Source organism: Coregonus clupeaformis, chromosome 26 (assembly GCF_020615455.1).
Source record: "Coregonus clupeaformis isolate EN_2021a chromosome 26, ASM2061545v1, whole genome shotgun sequence".
Taxonomy (NCBI): Eukaryota; Metazoa; Chordata; class Actinopteri; order Salmoniformes; family Salmonidae; genus Coregonus; species Coregonus clupeaformis.
The window spans coordinates 13,771,524-13,797,059 of record NC_059217.1 but is presented as its reverse complement, the minus strand read 5'-3'; the positions used below and the strand labels follow the sequence as shown (position 1 = coordinate 13,797,059).

General features: G+C 42.7%; 1 protein-coding gene across 16 annotated transcripts in view; it reads left to right on the top strand.

Moving 5' to 3' along the window:
* Nucleotides 1-25,536, top strand: part of LOC121540404 (disks large homolog 1-like) — a 309,734-nt gene that overhangs the window by 275,605 nt on the left and 8,593 nt on the right. For all 16 annotated transcript variants that reach the window (XR_006657467.1, XR_006657468.1, XM_045207754.1 and 13 more), the window contains 2 exons: nt 20,338-20,514; nt 22,141-22,207. Coding sequence is in view for 14 of the 16 variants with exons in the window: in XM_045207754.1 (XP_045063689.1) it covers nt 20,338-20,514; nt 22,141-22,207 (244 nt within the window). In the remaining 2 variants the exon portion in view is untranslated. The remainder of the gene's footprint in view (nt 1-20,337; nt 20,515-22,140; nt 22,208-25,536) is intronic.

Genomic DNA, 25,536 nt, shown 5'->3' with positions numbered 1-25,536 from the left:
GTGGACTACAGGAAACGGAGGGTCGAGCACGCTTCCATCCACATTGACGGGGCAGTAGTGGAGCGGGTCGAGAGCTTCAAGTTCCTCGTTGTCCGCATCACTAAGTAATTAACATCGTCCACACACACACAGTTGTGAAGAAAGCATGACAACGCCTCTTCCCCCTCAGGAGGATGAAAAGATTGGCATGGGCCCTCAGATCCTCAAAAAGTTATACAGCTGCACCATTGAGAGCATCTTGACTCGCTGCATCACCTCTTGGTATGCCAACTGCTTGGCATCCGACTGCAAGGCGCTACAGAGTGTAGTGTGAATGGCCCATTACATCACTGGGGCCTAGCTCCCTGCCATCCAGGACCTCTATACCAAGCGGTGTCAGAGGAAGGCCCTAAGGATTGTCAAAGACTCCTGCCACCCAAGTCATGAACGGTTCTCTCTGCTACCGCACGGCAAGCGATACCGATGCACCAAGTCTGGAACCAACAGGACCCTGAACAGCTTCTACCCCCAAGCCATAAGACTGCTAAATAGTTAACTAAATAGTTGCCAGACTATCTGCATTGACACTTTTTGCACTCTTTTGACATCACATACGCTGCTGCTACTGTTTGTTTTCTATCCTGTTGCCTAGTCACTTTACCCCTACCTATATGTACATACTGTATCTACCTCAATTACCTCGTACCCCTGCACATCGACATGGTTAGTGCAATTTCTTTAGGGGAGGGAGTGTTTTTTATTTATGTATGACGTCATCGTTTTCTCAATCAAAGTTTGTAACGACAGATTGAATAGCCTATAATAATAATAAATAATAATATGCCATTTAGCAGACGCTTTTATCCAAAGCGACTTACAGTCATGCGTGCATACATTTTTGTGTATGGGTGGTCCCGGGGATCGAACCCACTACCTTGGCGTTACAAGCGCCGGGCTCTACCAGTTGAGCTACAGAGGACCTATCATTATATAATCTGCATAAAAGGCATCCTCCATTTGCAACGTCTGCCTATGCCCACATATTGTCTAAAGAACATTTTATATTTTTAAGTTAGGCATAGGCTACCTTATTTCAAAATATGCCATCATCACTGTCAATTGTGAATGATAATTCATCATGTTTTACCGGTGAAACGTCCAAACTGCATCTCCATGCCAATCATTTAATTGATCTCAATTAAGTTCATGGGGATATGTATTTATATATTATTGAATTACTGTTTCGTGAGCGAATTAGAGCAGATGGTGTTAACAAAATGCTAGCCTTTCTTGTATTTTGTTTTAATCAAAGCATACATCCTGCCTAGTGGTGCGCTCTGTTGAGTTGTGGCGCATGAGAAAAGAAAGTGACTATTCAGCTTCAGCAAACCATCCTAAAATCTCATTAGAAATTAGGTGTTTTTGGAGTAACAGTAATGTTATAGGCCTACTATGGTATGGTATTATATTCTATTCTGTTCTGTTATGTTAAATGCAAATTAATCATTATATGATCTTGCGAGACATTGATTCAGCTTTGATCTAACGTTACTAAACAAGCACCATTGTGAGAAGTGATAATCTTCTATTTGTAATAAAAGTAATAATAAGTGATGAGTATGACTATTAGGCGTAGGCAACAGATCTTGATGAGATGTCCTTTTAAGCGATTGGAGCACCCTTCGTGGTGCTGAATATTGTTAAAGAAGTTGAACCAACTTGTCGTGCTGAAGGATAGCTCTGTCGTTCGGCCAGTTCAGGAACAAACAACAATAATGTGCAGTATAGCCTAATAGGCATCCGACTAGGTGGTATAGCTATTTGTAGGTTATAGCCTAATGTCAATACAAATACGTATTGCTTAATATCGTTGCAATGTTTGCAAGGAGAGCGTTATTGCGAGTAGGCATTTCATTGTATTGTGTAGCTTACACGCTGTATTCATCATTCTCGCCACCGCAAGAGAGAATACAGGGAAGAAACCACCATTTACCTACCTCTAGTCTGCTATACATATTTATTTGGTTTGTCATTCTATCGTTTTTCATGGAATTTTTGTGGTCATTAAATATATATTTTTAGAATTTATCTCCGTGTATTCTCAAATTGAAAAAAGTGAGGAAGCGCCGCTCCGACAGCACTATGTATAAAGCCAAGTTATCGTTACTCATTGTGTATTAATTTCTCTTGTTATAATTTTTTCTATAATTCTTCTATTTTTCTCTCTGCTTTGTTGGGAAGGGCTCATAAAGTAAGCATTTCACTGTTAGTCTACACCTATTGTTTACGAAGCATGTGACAAATAACATTTGATTTGATTTGATATGAAGGAACTCGACAGGTGAAAAAGCAGACTCCTGATAGGCATGCACCATATTGCTTCCATCTGTCTCGTCAGATCAGTGAAGATGAAGTTACAGAGATGAGCCACTTTGGATTATATATGCTATATACAGTACCAGTCAAAGGTTTGTACACACCTACTCATTCCAGGGTTTTTCTTTATTTTTACTATTTTCTACATTGTAGAATAATAGTGAAGACATCAAAACTATGAAATAACACATATGGAATCACGTAGTAACCAAAAAAGTGTTAAACAAATCAAAATATATTTTATATTTGAGATTCTTCAAAGTAGCCATCCTTTGCCTTGATGACAGCTTTGCACACTCTTGGCATTTTCTCAACCAGCTTCATGAGGTAGTCACCTGGAATGCATTTCAATTAACAGTTGTGCCTTGTTAAAAGTTAATTTGTGGAATATCTTTCCTTTTGAATGCGTTTGAGCCGATCAGTTGTGTTGTGACAAGGTAGGGGTGGTATACAGAAGATAGCCCTAATTTGTAAAAGACCAAGTCCATATTATGGCAAGAACAGCTCAAATAAGCAAAGAGAAAAGACAGTCCATCATTACTTTAAGACATGAAGGTCAGTCAATTCGGAAAATATCAAGACATTTGAAAGTTTCTTCAAGAGCAGTCGCAAAAACCATCAAGCGCTATGATGAAACTGGCTCTCATGAGGACCACCACAGGAAAGGAAGACCCAGAGTTACCTCTGCTGCAGAGGATAAGTTCAGTAGAGTTAACTGCACCTCAGATTGCAGCCCAAATAAATGCTTCACAGAGTTCAAGTAACAGACACATCTCAACGTCAACTGTTTAGAGGAGACTGTGTGAATCAGGCCTTCATGGTCGAATTGCTGCAAAGAAACCACTACTAAAGGACACCAATAAGAAGAAGAGACTTGCTTGGGCCAAGGAACACGAGCAATGGACATTAGACCGGTGGAAATCTGTCCTTTGGTCTGATGAGTCCAAATGTGGGATTTTTGGTTCCAACCGCCATGTCTCCGCATGTATGGATCCCACCGTGAAGTATGGAGGAGGTGGTGTGAGGGTGTGGGGGTGCTTTGCTGGTGACACTGTCAGTGATTTATTTAGAATTCAAGGCACACTTAACCAGCATGGCTACCACAGAATTCCTCAGCGATACGCAATCCCATCTGGTTTGTGCTTAGTGGGACTATCATTTGTTTTTCAACAGGACAATGACCCAAAACACACCTCCAGGCTGTGTGAGGGCTGTTTGACCAAGAAGGAGAGTGATGGAGTGCTGCATCAGATGACCTGGACTCCACAATCACCCGACCTCAACCCAATTGAGATGGTTTGGGATGAGTTGGACCGCAGAGTGAAGGAAAAGCAGCCAACAAGTGCTCAGCATATGTGGGAACTCCTTCAAGACTGTTGGAAAAGCATTCCTTATTAAGCTGGTTGAGAGAATGCCAAGAGTGTGCAAAGCTGTCATCAAGGCAAAGGGTGGCTATCTCAAATATAACAAATATTTTGATTTGTTTAACCTTTTTTCGGTTACTACATAATTCCATATGTGTTATTTCATAGTTTTGATGTCTTCGCTATTATTCTACAATGCAGAAAATAGTAAAAAATAAAGAAAAACCCTTGAATGAGTAGGTGTGTCCAAACTTTGGAATGGTACTGGGTATCAAATTGTCTGGAGGCTGTTGTCTGTACTTTCTGGGTACTTTGACCACCTCCTTTACCTGCATGACGCTATCAATTCACTTTACCACCACTGTGGCTTTCAGTCTGAGGAGAATAGAAAAAGGAAACATTTATTGTCCACAAAATGACATTGTCAATATTCAACCCATATGGATGGAGCACAGGAGCACTGACCCTGAGATTGATCGAGTCTTCTCTGTATCTCTGTCTGTGTTGACACAGGCACATAGACAACAATACACACACACACACTCAGGCCTTTTCAGCACCATCTGAAGTGATTGGATCTGCTGCGCTGTTGATTAATTGCAGAGAATCCATTGTCCTTTATGTTGACTGGAGCCCTGATATGGCTGGCCTTCCTCCATTATTATGTAGACAGCATGATAATAGAGAATAGCTGTATCAGGGCTCGTTTGACTGGGCCATTCAGGTCTTATCTGCGTCTGCCCAGCCTGCCTCCTGTACACAGCAGGCCCAGGGGAGGGGGGAACGTCACTGTTACATGCCCAACCCTGGTGTACAGGGAGAACAGTGGTGAATAACGGTTAGAGATAGAGAATGACACCCAGATCTTTAACCTCATGTCACAATAAGACATTAAACCAGCTGACATAAGACCTTTATCACACAGACTCAGGCAAAGCCATGTGTCTCCAAACACTGATTTTATATGAGTAGTGATTTTTGACAAGTAGTTAAAATATAATTGTGGAGTAAGCAGATCCAACCTTTTGTAACATTGTGTATTTTCGGTGTTATACAATACATAACGAACAAAATAGTTTACAACAAGAAGCCACACTGAATTTCTTCAAGAATATGTACACAGCAAATGTTGGACCCTGCCCTGTCTTTGGCAGTGGGCTCTGATGCAGTCTCAAGTTATCTCTTGTGTGTTCAACAGTGCTCACTTGAACAGTTTCATCCTCCCCTGGGTGCTAGCCAGTGCACACTGATGCACTCCTCTTGCACTCTTGACCTCTCTGGAGCACATGTGCAGTCTTATTATTGGCCCTGAGAGCGCTGGAGGTTGACTCATTGACCCAGACTACTGTAGTGAAGACTTCACAGTTTTCTCCCAACCTAAGGAGCTCCTGTCAATCAGACTCACATGACCTGCTCTACTGGAGGAGAGTTTAGGGGTTAGAGGTCAGGGACAATGAAGCATCCTGAGACTACAGTATATACTGGTTAGAACGAACTGGCTCCAGACTAGAGAAACTCTGATCTGACAGCAGTCGTTATACCTGCAGTACAAACATACACTCTGGAAATGTATTTGATTTTATTATATTTAGTTGAATTCACCAGATACAGTAATCATTATTCCTATTTGCCAAAGAGAATGCACATCTATGAATCAGAATGTTGACAGTGTATTGTCGAGAATCTTGGTTTGGCCGAGGTTTGTTAGAAAACAGAGCAGTGGTACCAGACAGGAGAGCAGCAGACTGGGCTTGACATATTGGGGCTTAGTCAGGCCCCAGGCTGAGGAGAACTGTGGAGAGGACAGATGAAGAGACTGGCCGTGACATCAGGTCTGTGTTAGGCCACTATAACCTTTACAAAGAGGAGAGGTGTTATGCTTGCTGGAGCAGGGCGTTGGAAAAGCAGTGTTGAGTGTCCAGTGTGTGTGAGTGTTGAGCTGCCCTTTGCGTTCAGAGCTGGTAGCACTTGATTTGAAGGTCTGCTTACAAATACTATTGTGACATGGCTTTATATATAGAGGAATATGTGGAGAAGGATTTAGTCCCAGTGGTTTGAGTCCCAGTCTCCCTAACATGATTAGTCTCTCTGCTGGTGGATCTTTAGGTGATTGAAACTGGAACCAGTCCCTAAAACCATCCTTCTTACACATACTTCCAGCAACAGAAAATATACTGCATTATGGAAATCCAAGCTTTGCGGAATTATTTCCTTTACAGACGTCTAGAACTGCATGCATAAAAATAGCACTCCGTATCATGTAGGAAAGTTATAGCACAGACGGACAACAGATGAAATGCAATGAACGGCTAGTATTCCACTGCTCAAACATCTACCCTGAGTTCTAACTTACTTAACAACACCTCCCGCTCCACATTAGAATAGTTCAATCAGTGATCCGTTTAGCTAGAACTATAGCTCAGGGGCTGTGGTAAACTATAGTATCCCCTAGGGGGCAGCCCTCAGTTATACTCAAGGGACTGTGGGTCCCACTGGGCTCTACAGAGGCCAGGATTAGCCAAAAATGACAGCAGGATAATTTTGGTCAGTTTGCCGTCAGGCAGCCCTGTGGATCTGGTGCATTGTAGCGTTTAGTATCCCCTCTACTTTGTGCTGCCTTCCATCTCATTACAGCAGAGGAGAAGTGGCTAGAAAACAGAGAACCCCACATTTGAATTAGCTGCTTTTAACCAGGATGTTTTGCCCCTGGCACTGCCCGGCTGGCTGCTGCACTACAGTAAGATGTAGTCTTCTCTTTAAGAGCTGTAGCTGGAAACACTCACAGGAAGCCTGCCTGGGTGGGTGGTCAAGGTGGATGACCTCATAGCAGATGGGCGAAAAATGATTTACACTATTTTATTGATCATAATAACACAATCTGAGAAAGGCCTGTAGAATCCTATGGCTATTTTTGATCTGGCAGCTGGAGCTGTGTGTGTTGCTGTATGTACCTGTCTCAAGACATTTATTTCCCCTCAAAAAATAGTAAAAGGTGTGACACACTTCAGAAATTCTTATTATCAGACTACATTAAAATGATGTAACATTGGCAGGAACATTACGGTTAATGTTATTGCTGCTCATTGTTCTCAGTGCTCGATCATTCAATTTGTTTTGACCTGTCATGCACATCTTTAATAAATACAAATATTATACCATAATTGAATTGTGGCTGTCACTATAGGATTATTACACTAGAAAGGCACTGTACAGTACAGTAAGTGTGATGGCTTCTGTTTTTCCTACAGTACCTAGAGTATGTGGACTTAACATTTTTCTGACCTAGACACTGTCTAGTGTTTTTCCTCTTTTAGTATCCTAGTATTCCTATTTCTCAGCTACTGTATATCAGTCCCAGTGCTGGAGTACAGCCCTGTTTTATTGATGAAGGAAAGGCATGGGGATGATACAGCCTGGACGCTAGGGGATGGCTGTTACTTCAGCTCCAGTTTCTAAGCAGGCAGACACACACACGAACACACACACACACATGTTCATGCCCTACTTAACATCCTGGATCTCGGTGGGCTGATTTGTCTCAGGAAAGCCACGCTCGCTTAGTCAGAACACACACACAATGTAAAGTTTATGCGGTTGGAAAATCTCTCCTGAGCTGTCTTTTGTGTGCGACATATGTTTATTATTGCATCTTTTCAGATATGGATCATATATTCCATGTGCCTGCTCAGTGCTCAGTCATTGTGATCTGTATCTGAACTCAGTCCATCCATATTTATCATGCTTCTTCAGTCTATCATAGACAGAAAGAGTAGCTACAGACTCTCTGACAGGGGCTTTTTGGACCTGTCAAACAATCTCATCTTTGCTAACTTTAACAGCCAACCAATTAGCTTGCTGCCAGTTCTCAGGAAACTAATAGAAATTGTGACCAGATACAATGCTATTTCTCTGTGAACAATTTAACGACTGACTTTCAGCATGCTTATAGGGAAGGACACTCAATATGTACTGCACTGACACAAATTACATGATTGGCTGAAAGAAATCGATAAGAAGATTGTGGGAGCTGTATTGTTAGATTTCAGTGCAGCCTTTGATATTATTGACCATATTTGTTATTGAAAAAAATGTGTTATGGCTTTACATCACCTGTCATATCATGGATAGAGATATATCTATCTAATAGAACACAGAGGGTTTTCTTTAATGGAAGTTTCTCCAAGGTACAACAAGTGTGGTATTCCACAAGGGAGCAGTCTTGGCCCTTTACTGTTCTCTATTTAAGTGATAACGACCGAGAAGCCGGTGTTTGGCACAGGTGTTGTTAGGCCTGAGACGAAGTCTCTAGAACAATTCTAAAACCAAAAGCATTGTATTTGTACAAATCACTCACTAGGTACTGGACCTCAGCTGAATCTGGCAGTGTGATTCAGCAAATTTCATTTGTCACATACATGTGTTTAGCAGATGTTATAGCGGGTGTAGCTAAATGCTTGTGCTTCTAGCTCCGACAGTGCAGTAATATCTAACAAGTAATATCTAACAATTTCACAACATATACCCAATACACACAAAACTAGTAAGGAATGGGATTTAAGAATATATACATATATGGACAAGCAATGACAGAGCGGCATGGACTAAGATACGGTATAATATTATAGAATAGAATGCAGTATATACATATGAGATGAGTATTGCAAGATATGTAAACATTATTAAAGTGACTAGTGTTCCATTTCTTAAAGTGGCCAGTGATTTCAATAGGCAGTGGCAGCCTCTAATGTGCTAGTGATGGCTATTTAACAGTCTGATGGCCTTGAGATAGAAGCTGTTTTTCATTCTCTTGGTCCCAGCTTTGATGCACCTGTACTGACCTCGCCTTCTGGATGATAGCGGGGTGAACAGGCAGTGGCTTGGATGGTTGATGTCTTTGATGATCTTTTTGGCCTTCCTGTGACATTGGGTGCTGTATGTGTCTTGGAGGGCGGGTAGTTTGCCCCCGGTAATGCGTTCGGCAGACCGCACCACCCTCTGGAGAGCCCTGCAGTTGTGGGCGGTGCAGTTGCCATACCAGGCGGTGATACAGCCCGACAGGATGCTCTCAATTGTGCATCTGTAAAAGTTTGTGAGGGTTGTAGGTGCTAAGCCAAATTTCTTCAGCCTCCTGAGGTTGAAGAGGCTCTGTTGCGCCTTCTTTACCACACTGTCTGCATGTGTGGACCATTTCAGTTTGTCGGTGATGTGTACGCCAAGGAACTTGAAGCTTTCCACCTTCTCTACTGCGGTCCCGTCGATGTGGATAGGGGGGTGCACCCTCTGCTGTTTCCTGAAGTCCACGATCATCTCCTTTGTTTTGTTGATGTTGAATGAGAGGTTATTTTCCTGGCACCACACTCCCAGAGCCCTCACCTCCTCCCTGTAGGCGGTTTCGTCCTTGTTGGTAATCAAGCCTACTACTGTTGTGTCATCTGCTTACTTGATGATTGAGTTGGAGGCGTGCTTGGCCACGCAGTCATGGGTGAACAGGGAGTACAGGAGCGGGCTGAGCACGCACCTTTGTGGGGCCCCAGTGTTGAGGATCAGCGAAGTGGAGATGTTGTTTCCTACCTTCACCACCTGGGGGCGGCCCGTCAGGAAGTCCAGGACCCAGTTGCACAGGGCGGGGTTCCCACCCAGGGACTCAAGCTTAATTATAAGCTTGGAGGGTACTATGGTGTTGAATGCTGAGCTATAGTCAATGAACATCATTCTTACATAGGTATTCCTCTTGTCCAGATGGGATAGGGCAGTGTGCAGTGTGATGGTGATTGCATCGTCTGTGGATCTATTGGGGCGGTAAGCAAATTGAAGTGGGTCTAGGGTGACAGGTAAGGTAGAGGTGATATGATCCTTGACTAGTCTCTCAAAGCACTTCATGATGACAGAGGTGAGTGCTACAGGGCGATAGTCATTTAATTTCAGTTACCTTTGCTTTCTTGGGTACAGGAACAATGGTGGCCATCTTGAAGCATGTGGGAACAGCAGACTGGGAAAGGGAGTGATTGAATATGTCCATAAACACACCAGCCAGCTGGTTTGCGCATGCTCTGAGGACGCGGCTAGGGATGCCGTCTGGGCCGGCATCCTTGCGGGGGTTAACATGCTTAAAGGTCTTAATCACGTCGGCCATAGAGAAGGAGAGGCCACAGTCCCTGGTAGTGGGCCTCATCAGTGGCACTGTGTTATCCTCAAAGCGGGCGAAGAAGGTGTTTAGCTTGTCTGGAAGCGAGACGTCGTGTCGGCGACGTGGCTAGTTTTACTTTTGTAGTCCATGATTGTTTGTAGACCCTGCCACATACGTCTCGTCTCTGAGCCGTTGAATTGCGACTCCACTTTGTCTCTATACTGATGTTTTGCCAGTTTAATTGCCTTGCGGAGTGAGTAGCTACACTGTTTGTATTCTGCCATATTCCCAGTCACCTTGCCATGGTTTAATGCGGTGGTTCGCACTTTCAGACTTGCGTGAATGCTGCCATCTATCCACGGTTTCCCAGTCCGCGTGATCAAAACAATCTTGAAGCGTGGATTCCGATTGGTCAGACCAGCGTTGAATAGTCCTTAGCACAGGTACATCCTGTTTGAGTTTCTGCCTATAGAAAGGGAGAAGCAAAATGGAGTTGTGGTCAGATTTGCCAAAAGGAGGGCGGGGGAGGGCCTTATAACCATCCCGGAAGTTCGAATAGCAATGGTCGAGGATTTTAACAGCGCGAGTACAACAGTCGATATGTTGGTAGAACTTCGGCAGCCTAGTCCTCAAATGTGCTTTGTTAAAATCCCTGGCTACAATAAATGCAGTCTCAGAATATGTGGTTTCCAGTTTGCACAAGGTCCAGTGAAGTTCTTTGAGGGCCGTCGTGGTATCGGCTTGAGGGGGGATATACACGGCCGTGACTATAGTCGAAGAAAATTCTCTTGGGAGATAATATGGTCGTCATTTGATTGTGAGATATTCTAAGTCGGGGGAACAGAAGGACTCGAGTTCCTGTATGTTATTACAATAACACCATGAGTAAAGGGAGAGAATATGTCCATAAACACACCAGCCAGCTGGTTTGCGCATGCTCTGAGGACGCGGCTACCATGGGGCGGCAGGTAGTGGTTAAGAGCGTTGTGCCAGTAACCGAAAGGTCGCTGGTTCTAATACCCAAGCCAACTAGGTGAAAAATCTGTCGATGTGCCCTTGAGCAAGGCACTTAACCCGAATTGCTCATGTAAGTCGCTCTGGATAAGAGCGTCTGCTAAATGACTAAAATGTAAATGTAAATAAGTTGTTAATCATGAAACACACACCTCCACCCTTCTGCTTCCTGGAGAGATATTTATTCCTGTCTGCACGATGAACTGAGAACCCATCTGGCTGGACCGATTCTGACAGAATATCCCAAGAGAGCCATGTTTCCTTGAAACAGAGTATGTTACAGGCCTTGATGTCTCTCTGGAAATAAATCCTTGCCCGTAGTTTGTCAATCTTGTTAGCCAAAGACTGAACATTAGCGAGTAGAATACTTGGAAGCGGTTGGTGGTGTGCGTGCCTCCTAAGTCGAACCAGCAGGCCGCTCCGTGTGCCTCTCCTCCACCGGCGATGTTTTGGGTCGGCCGCTGGAATCAGTTAAGTTGCCCTGGGGAGAGAAAACAAAGGATCTGCTTCGGGAAAGTCGTATTCCTGGTCGTAATGCTGGTGAGTTACCGCTGCTCTGATATCCAATCGTTTTTCCCGGCTGTATGTAATGATGCAAAACACTTTCTGAGCTAATAATGTAAAAAATTATACATAAAAGAAACAAAATACTGCAACGTTTCCTAAAAGCTAGTCGCGAGGCCGTCATCTTCATCGGCGCCAGGGTGTGTTCAGAGAAGGCCTAAGGTTTTATATATATACAGTACCAGTCAAAAGTTGGACACACCTACTCATTCAAGGGTTTTTCTTTATTATTACTATTTTCTACATTGTAGAATAATAGTGAAGACATCAAAATTATGAAATAACTCATATGGAATCATGTAGTAACCCAAAAAGTGTTAAACAAATCAAAATATATTTCATATTGGAGATTCTTCAAATAGACACCCTTTGCCTTGATGACAGCTTTGCACACACTTGCCATTCTCTCAACCAGCTTCACCTTGAATGCATTTCCAACAGTCTTGAAGGAGTTCCCACATATGCTTAGCACTTGTTGGATGCTTTTCCTTCACTCTGCCGTCCGCCTCATCCCAAACCCTCTCAATTGGGTTGAGGTCGGGGGATTGTGGAGGCCAGGTCATCTGATACAGCACTCCATCACTCTCCTTCTTGGTAAAATAGCCCTTACACAGGCTGGAGGTGTGTTGGGTCATTGTCCTGTGAAAAACAAATGATAGTCCCACTAAGCCCAAAGCAGACGGGATGGCGTATCACTGCAGAATGCTGTGGTAGCCATGCTGGTTAAGTGTGCCTTGAATTATAAATAAATCACAGACAGTGTCACCAGCAAAACACCCCTACGCCACAACACCTCCTCCTCCATGCTTTACAGTGGGAACTACACATGCAGAGATCATCCGTTCACCCACACTGAGTCTCACAAAGACACGGCGGTTGGAACAAAAAATCTCAAATTTGGACTCCAGACCAAAGGACAAATTTCCACCGGTCTAATGTAAATTGCTTGTGTTTCTTGGCCCAAGCAGGTCTCTTCTTCTTATTGGTGTCCTTTAGTAGTGGTTTCTTTGCAGCAATTCGACCATGAAGGCCTGAATCATACAGTCCCCTCTGAACAGTTGATGTTGAGAAGTGTCTGTGACTTGAACTCTGTGAATTATCTGCAGCAGAGGTAACTCTGGGTCTTCCATTCCTGTGGCGGTCCTCATGAGAGCCAGTTTCATCATAGCGTTTTTTTTTTTCAACTGCACTTGAAGAAACTTTCAAAGTTCTTGAAATGTTCCGTATTGACTGACCTTCATGTCTTAAAGTAATGATGGACTGTTGTTTCTCTTTGCTTTTTTGAGCTGTTCTTGCCATAATATGGACTTGGTCTTTTACCAAATAGGGCTATCTTCTGTATACAGTTGAAGTCGGAAGATTACATACACTTAGGTTGGAGTCATTAAAACTCGTTTTTCAACCACTCCACAAATTTCTTGTTAAAAAACTATTGTTTTGGCAAGTCGGTTAGGACATCTACTTTGTGTATGACACAAGTCATTTTTCCAACAATTGCTTACAGACAGATTATTTCACTTATAATTCACTGTATCACAATTCCAGTGGGTCAGAAGTTTACATACACTAAGTTGACTGTGCCTTTAAACAGCTTGGAAAATTCCAGAAAATGATGTCATGGCTTTAGAAGCTTCTGATAGGCTAATTGACATCATTTGAGTCAATTGGAGGTGTACCTGTGGATGTATTTCAAGGCCTACCTTCAAACTCAGTGCCTCTTTGCTTAACATCATGGGAAAATCAAAAGAAATCAGCCAAGACCTCAGAAAAATAATTGTAGACCTCCACAAGTCTGGTTCATCCTTGGGAGCAATTTCCAAACGCCTGAAGGTACCATGTTCATCTGTACAAACAGTAGAACGCAAGTATAAACACCATGGGACCACGCAGCCGTCATACCGCTCAGGAAGGAGACGTGTTCTGTCTCCTAGAGATAAATGTAATTTGGTGTGGTGTGAAAAGTGCAAATCAATCCCAGAACAACAGCAAAGGACCTTGTGAAGATGCTGGAGGAAACAGGTACAAAAGTATCTATATCCACAGTAAAATGATTCCTATATCGACATAACCTGTAAGGCCGCTCAGCAAGGAAGAAGCCACTGCTCCCAAACCGCCATAAAAAAGCCAGACTACAGTTTGCAACTGCACATGGGAACAAAGATCGTACTTTTTGGAGAAATGTCCTCTGGTCTGATTAAACAAAAATAGAACTGTTCGGCCATAAAGACCATTGTTATGTTTGGAGGAAAAAGGGGGTGATTGCAAGCCGAAGAACACCATCCCAACTGTGAAGCATGGGGGTGGCAGCATCATGCTGTGGGGGTGCTTTTCTGCAGGAGGGACTGGTGCACTTCACAAAATAGATGGCATCATGAGGAAGGAAAATGATGTGGATATATTGAAGCAACATCTCAAGACATCAGTCAGGAAGTTAAAACTTGGTCGCAAATGGGTCTTCCAAATGGACAATGACCCCAAGCATACTTCCAAAGTTGTGGCAAAATGGCTTAAGGACAACAAAGTCAAGGTATTGGAGTGGCCATCACAAAGCCCTGACCTCAATCCTATAGAACATTTGTGGTCAGAACTGAAAAAGCGTGTGCGAGCAAGGAGGCCTACAAACCTGACTCAGTTACCCCAGCTCTGTCAGGAGGAATGGGCCAAAATTCACCCAATTTATTGTGGGAAGCTTGTGGAAGGCTACCCGAAACGTTTGACCCAAGTTAAACTATTTAAAGGCAATGCTACCAAATACTAATTGAGTGTATGTAAACTTCTGACCCACTGGGAATGTGATGAAAGACATAAAAGCTGAAATAAATCATTCTCTCTACTATTATTCTGACATTTCACATTCTTAAAATAAAGTGGGGATCCTAACTGACCTAAGACAGGGAATTTTTACTAGGATTAAATGTCAGGTATTGTGAAAAACTGAGTTTAAATGTATTTGGCTAAGGTGTATGTAAGCTTCCGACTTCAGCTGTATATATATAAAATGTGTTTTTAAAAAAATAAAATGTCATTTGAATTTCTATTTAATATTTCAATAATTTGAATGATCTTCTGTTTTTATCTCTTCAGTGTGTATACTGAAGAGAAAAAAATATCCAATCATGATTTTTCTTTGGTGGCCTCTGGGTCGAGAAATCTAGCTAGCTCAGCCAGCCATTGGCTAGGCCTTTAGTAGCTGGACAGAAGGCCTCTGCCATTCAACTGTATTAGAGCAGAATTCTGGAGTGACAGTGGAATGAACCAATCACAGTTTGACTTGCAATGGGTGGGAACTAGCCTGGGTACCAGTCACTTTAGCTAATCCACCCCCTGTACTCCATGTCATATGCCATAGAGACTGACCTTTCTGACATCTTCAAATATGAACTTTATATAATTAATGAGTTTGAGGAGAACAGAGGATGTTATCCTGATTCGATCACACACACAGCTATCCTCCAATCACAACGATTATGCAAATGTTGTCCAGATGAAACCAGTCTTTCAAAAGTTTCTGGCTCACATCTAAATTCTCAAACTAAATACATACAGCAATTCCAACCATAAAACGTCTTAGCCTCAAAACATCTTAGCCTCAAAATACATCAACTTGCCTAGCTAACAGCTAAATGTTTGTTTTTGACTTTGTTATAAATTGTAATTCAATTTTCGAGGCTCCACATGTTGTCATGGAAAATATTAATGTTGTTTCCAACAACCAATGAGCAACTCCGCCCTAAATCCAGTGCATATTGAACGTTGAGATTGCCGAAAGGCCAGTCTCTTTGGCAATGACAAGGAGTGGCAAGGAGTGGAATGATAGATAAAGAGAGTGGTACTCAGAATTAGTGGAACCATAGCTCAGTGGGTGGCACTGTTCTTCTGGAAGGCCTAGATACAATGAGGGGAAAAAAGTATTTGATCCCCTGCTGATTTTGTACGTTTGCCCACTGACAAAGAAATGATCAGTCTATAATTTTAATGGTAGGTTTATTTGAACAGTGAGAGACAGAATAACAACAAAAAAATCCAGAAGAATGCATGTCAAAAATGTTATAAATTGATTTGCATTTTAATGAGGGAAATAAGTATTTGACCCCCTCTCAATCAGAAATATTTCTGGCTCCCAGGTGTCTTTTATACAGGTAATGAGTTGAGATTAGGAGCACACTCTGAAAGGGAGTAGTCCTAATCTCAGCTTGTTACCTGTATAAAAGACACCTGTCCACAGAAGCAATCAATCAATCAGATTCCAAACTCTCCACCATGGCCAAGACCAAAGAGCTCTCCAAGGATGTCAGGGACAAGATTGTAGACCTACACAAGGCTGGAATGGGCTACAAGTCCATCGCCAAGCAGCTTGGTGAGAAGGTGACAACAGTTGATGCGATTATTCGCAAATGGAAGAAACACAAAATAACTGTCAATCTCCCTCGGCCTGGGGCTCCATGCAAGATCTCACCTTGTGGAGTTGCAATGATCATGAGAACAGTGAGGAATCAGCCCAGAACTACACGGGAGGATCTTGTCAATGATCTCAAGGCAGCTGGGACCATAGTCACCAAGAAAACAATTGGTAACACACTACACCGTGAAGGACTGAAATCCTGCAGCGCCCACAAGGTCCCCCTGCTCAAGAAAGCACATATACATGCCCGTCTGAAGTTTTCCAATGAACATTTTAATGATTCAGAGGAGAACTGGGTGAAAGTGTTGTGGTCAGATGAGACCAAAATGGAGCTCTTTGCATTAACTCAACTCGCCGTGTTTAGAGGAGGAGGAATGCTGCCTATGACCCCAAGAACACCATCCCCATTTTTGTTTCGTGCTGTTGGCGGTAGGTGCACTTTATTCAGCAGCCTTTTGTCGGGAAGGCAAACTGTTTTTTACCAATTTCATGTGCCTGAAGTTAGAACTCCGCCTACCCGGCAGGCCCAGAGAGCATTTCAAGTGCACCTATAGGCCTACCGCTGGCCAATCAGATTGCTCAGATAACTGTGTCAGCACAGTGCCCTCGAGCAATAGACTGTTAAAAGAAGCCTCGAACGCACAGCATTGTTGATACTGTGAGCTTTTTCAAAACTTTTAAAACCATGACTAGAGACTCAACGAATACAGCAAAAAGCTGTTCATTTTTTTAGCAAGTTCATGTTTAAGTTGTTGTTTAGCACTGTCAACACTTTTATAAGCCATAAAGTTTGCGTTTTCCCTACTTCCACTCACGCTACAACCAGCACTGCAGCTGCAATGAATTAGTATAGCAAAGTGTTCCGATAAACAATAGCGGCTTGTGTCTTTTTTTAATATCGTGGTGTATTTAACTTTCTCTGGCTGGTCATAGGAGTAACAACATGAATTGGTGTATGAGGCAGAAATAATGCAGTGCGACGTGAGTTTCGCCATCAGCTGGAAGACTGTGTCCCCTTTTCTCAGAGGTGGGAGGGAGAGTGGAGGGACGGTGAGTCGGGTGAGAGGCAGCCTCACTGCTGCTCCCTCCCTCCCCTCAGACTGACCATAAGATGCAGGCCATCAGTCCAGTAAAAAAAAAAAACTAATTATTATGTTCACTCAGCTGTGCCTCACAAGTAATACAACAAATCTTCTATTAGCAGTGTGATCATATACTTACATGTTTTAAATATAATTTCTAAATGGTCTGAGAAGAACAACATTGGCAGGGCAATTCGAGCATAGCCAATATGCAGTGATAATGCATTGGGCCTATAGCCTACTGCACAAACCTTATTGCTACAGAACTGTTTTTAATTGTTTAATGTTGCATAGGCTTGTGTTTAAGTCATGTTTAAAAATCTGAGTGGTAGATCTCGGTTTGCATTTTGACTCAAAGTGATCTTGACTCAGAAAAGGTTGGTGACCACAGCTGTAGACCTACTACTGGGATTGGCTACTCTTCAGCACCGATAAGACATCAACCTGGGCCAGTACTGGTTTCAAAGAGACCTAGACAGTTTTACGAAGTCAGCTCTGCGCCACCAAGACTTAACTTCACACCTGCGAGCTACGGTGAGTTCAAAAACATTTGGGGACACAAGAGTAGACCTTCAGCTTAACGAGCAGAAGCACACAGAGACTCTTTCTCACAACGATAAAATACTGCGTTCTCAAGTCTCGAGGAAAGCTATGGGCCCAACTTTGATCTGGCGTGGCTCAAAACGGAACTCACAGTGATGTACTCCATGTCTGACTTCGAGGGTAGGACCTCCACTTTCACTGGCAGAAGAGGCTTAATGAGAGTGTGTACCAACTGTATCTGCTTACCTGTCTGGTCTTGACCATCCCCCTGTCCACTGCCTCAATTGAAAGGACATTCTCCGCCCTGAAACGGATCAAGACTTACTCCAGGAAAACCACCGGACAGACCCGACTGTCAGCCTTGGCTTTAATCTCAATTGAGAAAATACTTATCTCTAATATAAAATCAAAGGACAAACTTCATGACCCTGTCATTGCCCATTTCATAAAGAAGGACTGGAGGAGGGACTTTGTTTTCAAATTACCATCATCTGGTGAGTGGCACTGTTTTTTAAAATTGTGGTTTGCTTGCTGTTGCTATTCATCTCTTTGATATAATGCGAGTGAGACATTGTTGCATTTGAACTTTAGACCACCGGTTATTTTGTGTGCTGAACGTGATAAAATATGTTTGAAATGGGAAGCAATAGCTGGCTTGTTCATTTTTTGTTGGAATTTCTAAATGGTTGTGTTTTTGTATTGGGGACTACTGGCTTATTATTTTCTAGTGAATGGACTGCTTATTCTTGAACATTATTTGATGCTGTGTGTTACTGCTGTTTCTATCGGCACTCTCTTTCAGCATGATGCTGAAATAGTGGAGGCAGCGCACCTGTTTTCTTTGCTCTGACTCGCAGTAACTGTCCATGGTCCTGAATCAATAGTTAGGCCTATGTGTGGTTGAATTTATTCCGTCACTGTGTGAGTGTGACTGATGTCTTTTGGAACCGTTTCTGTGAATCGATGTATGGCTTTTCGACCTTAGCCTATATATCATGGTGGCGTATGAATGCATTTCTAACGAGTTATAGAATAGCCTAACCAACGCAATTATCACAACATAAGTTGTAATATGGCTTTTTGTCCTGGCTTGTTCCCCTGTGATTTAAACGCACCGCTACTGTTGATGTTTCAACTCTGACTTTCCGTGTGATGTCTCTGAAGCACGGCTCAGGCCTGTTTGGTTTTTGTCATCAAAAAGCATTGCTTCTCCTGCACTAGAATGGTCCGACTACGCCATATAATATAGGGCGCATTAAGTGATGCTCTGTTTCTGTTTTCTTGATTTCTGAATTTGATATGACGTATTGGAAATGTTTTCCCCAACTGAATGCCTAGGTCCAATAGTCACAGTTTGCCACTGGAATCTGGTAATGAATAATGTGGCAAGTAGAAGAGACTAAAGTTATTGGTGTTATATTAGATTGTAAACTTTCATGGTCAAAGAATATTGATTCTATTGTTGTAAAGATGGGGAGAGGTTTTTCTGTGATAAAGAGATGCTCTGCTTTTTTAACATCACATGTAACCAAACAAGTCCTGCAAGCTCTGTTTTTGTCACATCTTGAATATTGCCCGGTTGTATGGTCAGGTGTGGCAAAAAAGGATATAGAAAGGATGCAGCTCGCCCAGAACAATAACATGCATGTCAGTCTCTCCTGGTTCAGAATGGAGGAGAGATTGACTGCATCATTGCTGGTCTTTGTAAGAAGTATTGATGTGCTGAAAGTACCGAATTGTCTGTTCATCCAGTTAACCTTTTACTGCAGTCGGCTAAATCAGGGACACACAGTGTGTGTTTCTTGGTAGTCTTAAACAAATCTACTTTGAAACAAAAGTGTACACCTCACTCACAGTTATGGGCTTTAAAAAAAGAAGACACCTGTACCATGTCAGATATAGACTTGAAATGTATTCAATTTGGAGATTGCATTCCAATATTACACTTTATATACATCACAGAAGACTGAAATCAACAAAACCGTTTGACATAGAAACACCGGATTTTCAGCAGGTTTTTTGTAATGTTTATTAATTATGAAAAACATAACATTCCACCCATGAGGCCACTAGAAGGCGATTTGGTCATTTGACTGCAGGAAAGGGCTACCACACAGCTGAAAAGCCCATACATACCCCACAAGACACACAATCAGGGGTCTTTTCACAGTCCCCAAGTCCAGAACAGAGGCTGGGAGACCCACAGTACTGTATAGAGCAATGACTACATGGAATTCTCTTCCACCTCAGGTAATTCAGGCAAGCAATAAAATCTGTTTAAAAAAAAGATCAAACAACACCTCAAATAACAGCATGGACTGTGAACACATACAAACACACACTCTACATAATATTCTTAGTATTTTTCATGTTATTTTTCTTTATTTTAAATAGTCGTATTGTTCTTTAGTATTAGTGCTCTTAGTTTAAATTTGTGTTGCTGTTTCCTGTCCATTAGTGTTCTGTATTTTGTCATGTTCTATGTTTTGTTTGGATCCCAGGAAGAATAGCTGCTACTTCTAATGAAAATCATCACTCAATCTAGGGTGTAAAATCATGGTCGTTGCCTTCCCTTCCCTGTGTGTTGTGTTGTGTATTTTATATAAAGAATACCTCCACTCACCTGATGCAGACACAGTTTCTTATAAGGCTTCATGCAATCCTTGTCTTTCACACAAGGCTCCTCCTTGACTAACAGCTCTCTAAAAATATATTTTTACTGAAGGATATATAGTATCATTGAATGTGTCATGTTGTTTCTCTCTCCGCAGGGTCGATTTGACTATGCCAAGACAAACGACTCAGTTCCACCCTCATCTATTGTTGTAGTTGTTGTTTATCTGCAGGGCGCTGTTTGATGATGTAATGTTGATTCTCCTCCTCCAGGGCTCTGTTTGACTATAACAGGACAAAGGACTCTGGGATGCCCAGCCAGGGGCTTAACTTTCACTTCGGAGACATCCTTCACGTGATGAACGCCTCCGATGACGAGTGGTGGCAGGCGAGGCAGGTGACCCACGAAGGAGAGGGAGATGAGGTCGGAGTCATCCCCAGCAGGAGGAGGTGAGGGGTCAGGGTTGCTCAAGTTAGAAGCTGCCTACAGGCACAGATCTAGGGATTGTCAACATGCTACACTAGACTTCAGTCTCAAACTTAAATCTTATTTTAGGAGATTGGCCAAAAAAAGTTTGAATTAGTAGGCATCCATCTTGTCAGTTAGCATGGCATGACATTAAATAAGCCCTCTTACTCACCAGTTTGGGGAATTCAGTTTTAACACCATTGCATGCTCAGTGTATGCGCGTCGGCACAGCCCAGTGCTGGTCTTATCCCTGGACACAGCATGGTACCACTGCTGATGCCAATGTGACTGGCAATGCACCATAAGGGCACCGTGGGGGCAGAGAGTATGCCTACAACATACAACCACAATCTTTTTGTTTAGCCAAGGATTGTACTGAGGTGTGGTACGACAGTCTTTCAGTGAAATAAAGGTTGCAGTCGAAACAAACACACCCATTAGCCTTACACTTCCTGTGTTAAATCAGCTGTTTCATTTTATACTTCAGTCTCTCTCTGTCTCACACACAGAGTCGAGCTTCACCTCTATTTCCTCCCTCCGTCGCTCTCTCACCCAGCAGAGGGGTGATGGACAGATGATAATTGACTTCTCACCTGACTCTGGTTCGTCTGTCACCTTGGAAGCTGGATATGATGATGGCAGCAGTAGCAGGGTGTTTTGTAAAAAGTTGTATGACATGAGAGTAGGAGTCTATCATGTCAAAGCATGAGTCATTGTGCGGATCGGCCACCAGGATTGTAGAATTACACGATATGGTTGCAGTGTGAACCTATTTATCTTGAGCATGGCAATGTCTAACTGTTTCTGACACTTAAATGAAGATGAATATAGCCTGTAAATAAATATTTTCAAAGCATGGCAGCCATTGAACAGCCATGCTTTGAAGAGTAGCTTGTGGCAACTGTTCACCCAACTGAAGGCTTAAAAGGAAAGCTGTACTGCCCTAGCTGTTGATGCAGAGCAGAAGACTGTTAGCTTCTCTTATCTGGAGCTCAGAGTTCTTTTACTCTTCCTGCTCTCCAAGCCATTGCTATATTCTCCTGTGATGTCCTCATTATAAAGGAAAGGAAGAAAAATAGGAGATAAATTATTTACATTCTAAACTAAAGCTTTATAGAGCTCTGTAGAATTGCTTTGTAGGATTTAATACAAAGAAAAGGCAGTGCAAAAAAAAAAAATCATTGTTTTCTAATAATTCTTAAGTGCGATTTGGAGTCTGAAAATATTTCCTTTGGGGTCTCATTTAAATTAAAATGTAGCAGGGACTTAATTACTGGTAGATAAAAAGTATATTCAGGCTCTGTGTTGTAATGTTGCTTCCAAGGCTCACTTTATTAGAGGGAAATTAAAACGTTTTCCCTCAAGGCAACTGTTTTTATCCTTCTGATGACTGAATCACCACTTTCCTCTCTACTCGTCAATCTCAGCAGAGTACTGTGGTAGTTACTATAGAGATGGAACTGAGTCTTCACACACACGCAATATCCCAGCAAAAAAATAGCCGGCTTGTTTCAAGGCACGATTATGCTAAATGTTTCATCAGTGACCCATGGGTTCTGCCCTCGCTCCTATTTTCACCCCCTCTCTTTCTCTCTCTTCTCCTGCAGGGTAGAGAAAAAAGAGAGAGAGCGGTTAAAGACTGTCAAATTCAATGCCCGGTCTCAAGACAAAGGGGTGAGTGGATCTCTGTTACAGTATCAGTGCTGTTATGGAAATATTGCTTACAATATAGCGGTCAGGGGGGGCCGGGCTGGCCCACAAGTGACGAGTGTGAAGTAACACAAGGTTAGACCAAGATGGAATTTTCTCCAGGGAAATGACCCAGGACTTTTATTCAGGAAAAGAAACAGAATGCGCCACAGTGCTGGGTAACAATAAAACCCAACCAAAAACCTAGCTCCTCTTTGAGCCTTTCTACACAGTTGTTCTGGTCCCCCTCTGCTACCGGACAGCTAAGCTGTTTACCGGCGTATCAAACAAAAGAAAACAGAAATCCAACAGGCTTGTCCTTACTGGGGTCAGGTCTACGGCCAAGGAACGTCCAGTAGGTTCTTGTCCCGTTGGGTTCGATATCCCTTTCAGCGTTGGTGGGCTCAGCATGTCAGCTCTTGCTGCTCCAGAGACAAAAACAGATCTGGCCAGAGCCAGGTTAAAACAGCCACCACCCAACCTCCAAACTAATTATATTCAGGTGTGTGTAATTAGGCTCTTACCCCTCCGGGCCACCCTCTATCCTGGCCAGCAGATGTAGCCAACGAGCAGGAATGTACCGGCCATCACACACCCACCCTCTCACTCCATCACAACAATAACATACTCTTCAGGATAGTTAGGTTTCGAAACATTTTAAAATTAGTTTAAGGTTTGTTAAAATCCATAAACACCTCAGTAAATATGGCCCTAAAACTAAATCTCACATCATTACAAACTTCATCCCATCATCTAATATTATCCCAGGTCTTCACATCATGTCATTAGTATGACTTGTTCAGAGAAGCATAATGATAGCTCCATTCCTTCCTGATAGAGAGAGCTAATTCATGTGTTACCTGCTCAGAAACCAGTCGAGTCACAGTTAAGTGCACACTCACTATCATCAGAAAGAACACTGACCTCTCAAAACAATACAGTGAAATATGGCTTTATTTTATATGGATGCAAAAAAAAAAAATGTTTTTAATATTTTAGAGCAGAATACTACACTTGAGATACACACAGATTTCAAGTCAGCGTTCTACCCATAATTATATTGTGAAGCTGTTATTTATTATTTTCTATCAACATGACCAAAATGAATGTACTGTTTACTATACTAATATCTGAGTGTCTGTGTGTAAGAGTCTGAGGCTACTGTCTACTGTGACCACTGTCTAGTTCTCCTAGCCACAACACTTTTGTTACTCATCAAAACATTTCCCACCTAACTCAGGGAATCTCCCAGAGGAGAACTGTGCTGCGTTGACACAGTGGTGGGTTACAGCCACATGCACAGATTCTATCCAGATCTGATCAGTGCCCAAATTCACAAAGTGTCTCAGAGTAGAACTGCTTATCAAGGATCAGATTTCTCCTCCTATTCATTGTGATCTAAAAAGCTAAACTGATCCTAGATCAACACTCCTACTCTGATAGCTCTATATTCAGCTGGCGCTAAGGAGGCGCAAGTGTCAAACCCAGGTTAGTTTGCACTTTCGCCATGTACAAACCTGTGCACTGGCATTTTCCAGCCGTTACGCCAGGTTCGGCAATTTGCCTGTCTAATATTAGCTCGCTTGCGCTGAGGTGGGAGGGGTGGAAATATTTTAGGTGTGTCCTTGAAAACGTGCGCAAATTTCACTGTGAATGCGCGCTGGAAGTTGAACAGAATTTTCACAATGTTCAAGTTTGCGCTCAGCAGACCTGAAATTTGGTCAGGGGTGAAAAAAATTGAAGGGAACATTGGTGCTGAATCCGCTATATTTGCCTGATGTTGGTTTACCTTTCAGGTGGCAAAGTCACTAATGGTCATATCAATGGCAATGGTAGGCTACAGCTGCAGTGGGGAGAACAAGTATTTGATACACTGCGGATTTTGCTGGTTTTCCTACTTACAAAGCATGTAGAGGTCTGTAATTTTTATCATAGGTACACTTCAACTGTGAGAGACGTGATCTAAAACAAAAATCCAGAAAATCACATTGTATGATTTTTAAGTAATTAATTTGCATTTTATTGCATGACATAAGTATTTGATACATCAGAAAAGCAAAAGTTAATATTTGGTACAGAAACCTTTGTTTGCAATTACAGAGATCATACGTTTCCTGTAGGTCTTGACCAGGTTTGCACACATCGCAGCAGGGATTTTGGCCCACTCCTCCATACAGACCTTCTCCAGATTCTTCAAGTTTCGGGGCTGTCGCTGGGCAATACGGACTTTCAGCTCCCTCCAAAGATTTTGTATTGGGTTCAGGTCTGGAGACTGGCTAGGCCACTCCAGGACCTTGAGATGGAGCCACTCCTTAGTTGCCCTGGCTGTGTGTTTCGGGTCGTTGTCATGCTGGAAGACCCAGCCACGACCCATCTTCAATGCTCTTACTGAGAGAAGGAGGTTGTTGGCCAAGATCTCGCGATACATGGCCCCATCCATCCTCCCCTCAATACGGTGCAGTCGTCCTGTCCCCTTTGCAGAAAAGCATCCCCAAAGAATGATGTTTCCACCTCCATCTCCATGCTTCACGGTTGGGATGGTGTTCTTGGGGTTGTACTCATCCTTCTTCTTCCTCCAAACACGGCGAGTGGAGTTTAGACAAAAAGCTCTATTTTTGTCTCATCAGACCACATGACCTTCTCCCATTCCTCCTCTGGATCATCCAGATGGTCATTGGCAAACTTCAGATGGGCCTGGACATGCGCTGGCTTGAGCAGGGGGACCTTGCATGCGCTGCAGGATTTGAATCCATGACGGCGTAGTGTGTTACTAATGGTTTTCTTTGAGACTGTGGTCCTAGCTCTCTTCAGGTCATTGACCAGGTCCTGCCGTGTAGTTCTGGGCTGATCCCTCACCTTCCTCATGATCATTGATGCCCCACGAGGTGAGATCTTGCATGGAGCCCCAGACCGAGGGTGATTGACCATCATCTTGAACTTCTTCCATTTTCTAATAATTGCGCCAACAGTTGTTGCCTTCTCACCAAGCTGCTTGCCTATTGTCCTGTAGCCCATCCCAGCCTTTTTTTATCCCTGATATCCTTACACAGCTCTCTGGTCTTGGCCATTGTGGAGAGGTTGGAGTCTGTTTGATTGAGTGTGTGGACAGGTGTCTTTTATACAGGTAACGAGTTCAAACAGGTGCAGTTAATACAGGTAATGAGTGGAGAACAGGAGGGCTTCTTAAAGAAAAACTAACAGGTCTGTGAGAGACGGAATTCTTACTGGTTGGTAGGTGATACTTATGTCATGCAATAAAATGCAAATTAATTACTTAAAAATCATACAATGTGATTTTCTGGATTTTTGTTTTA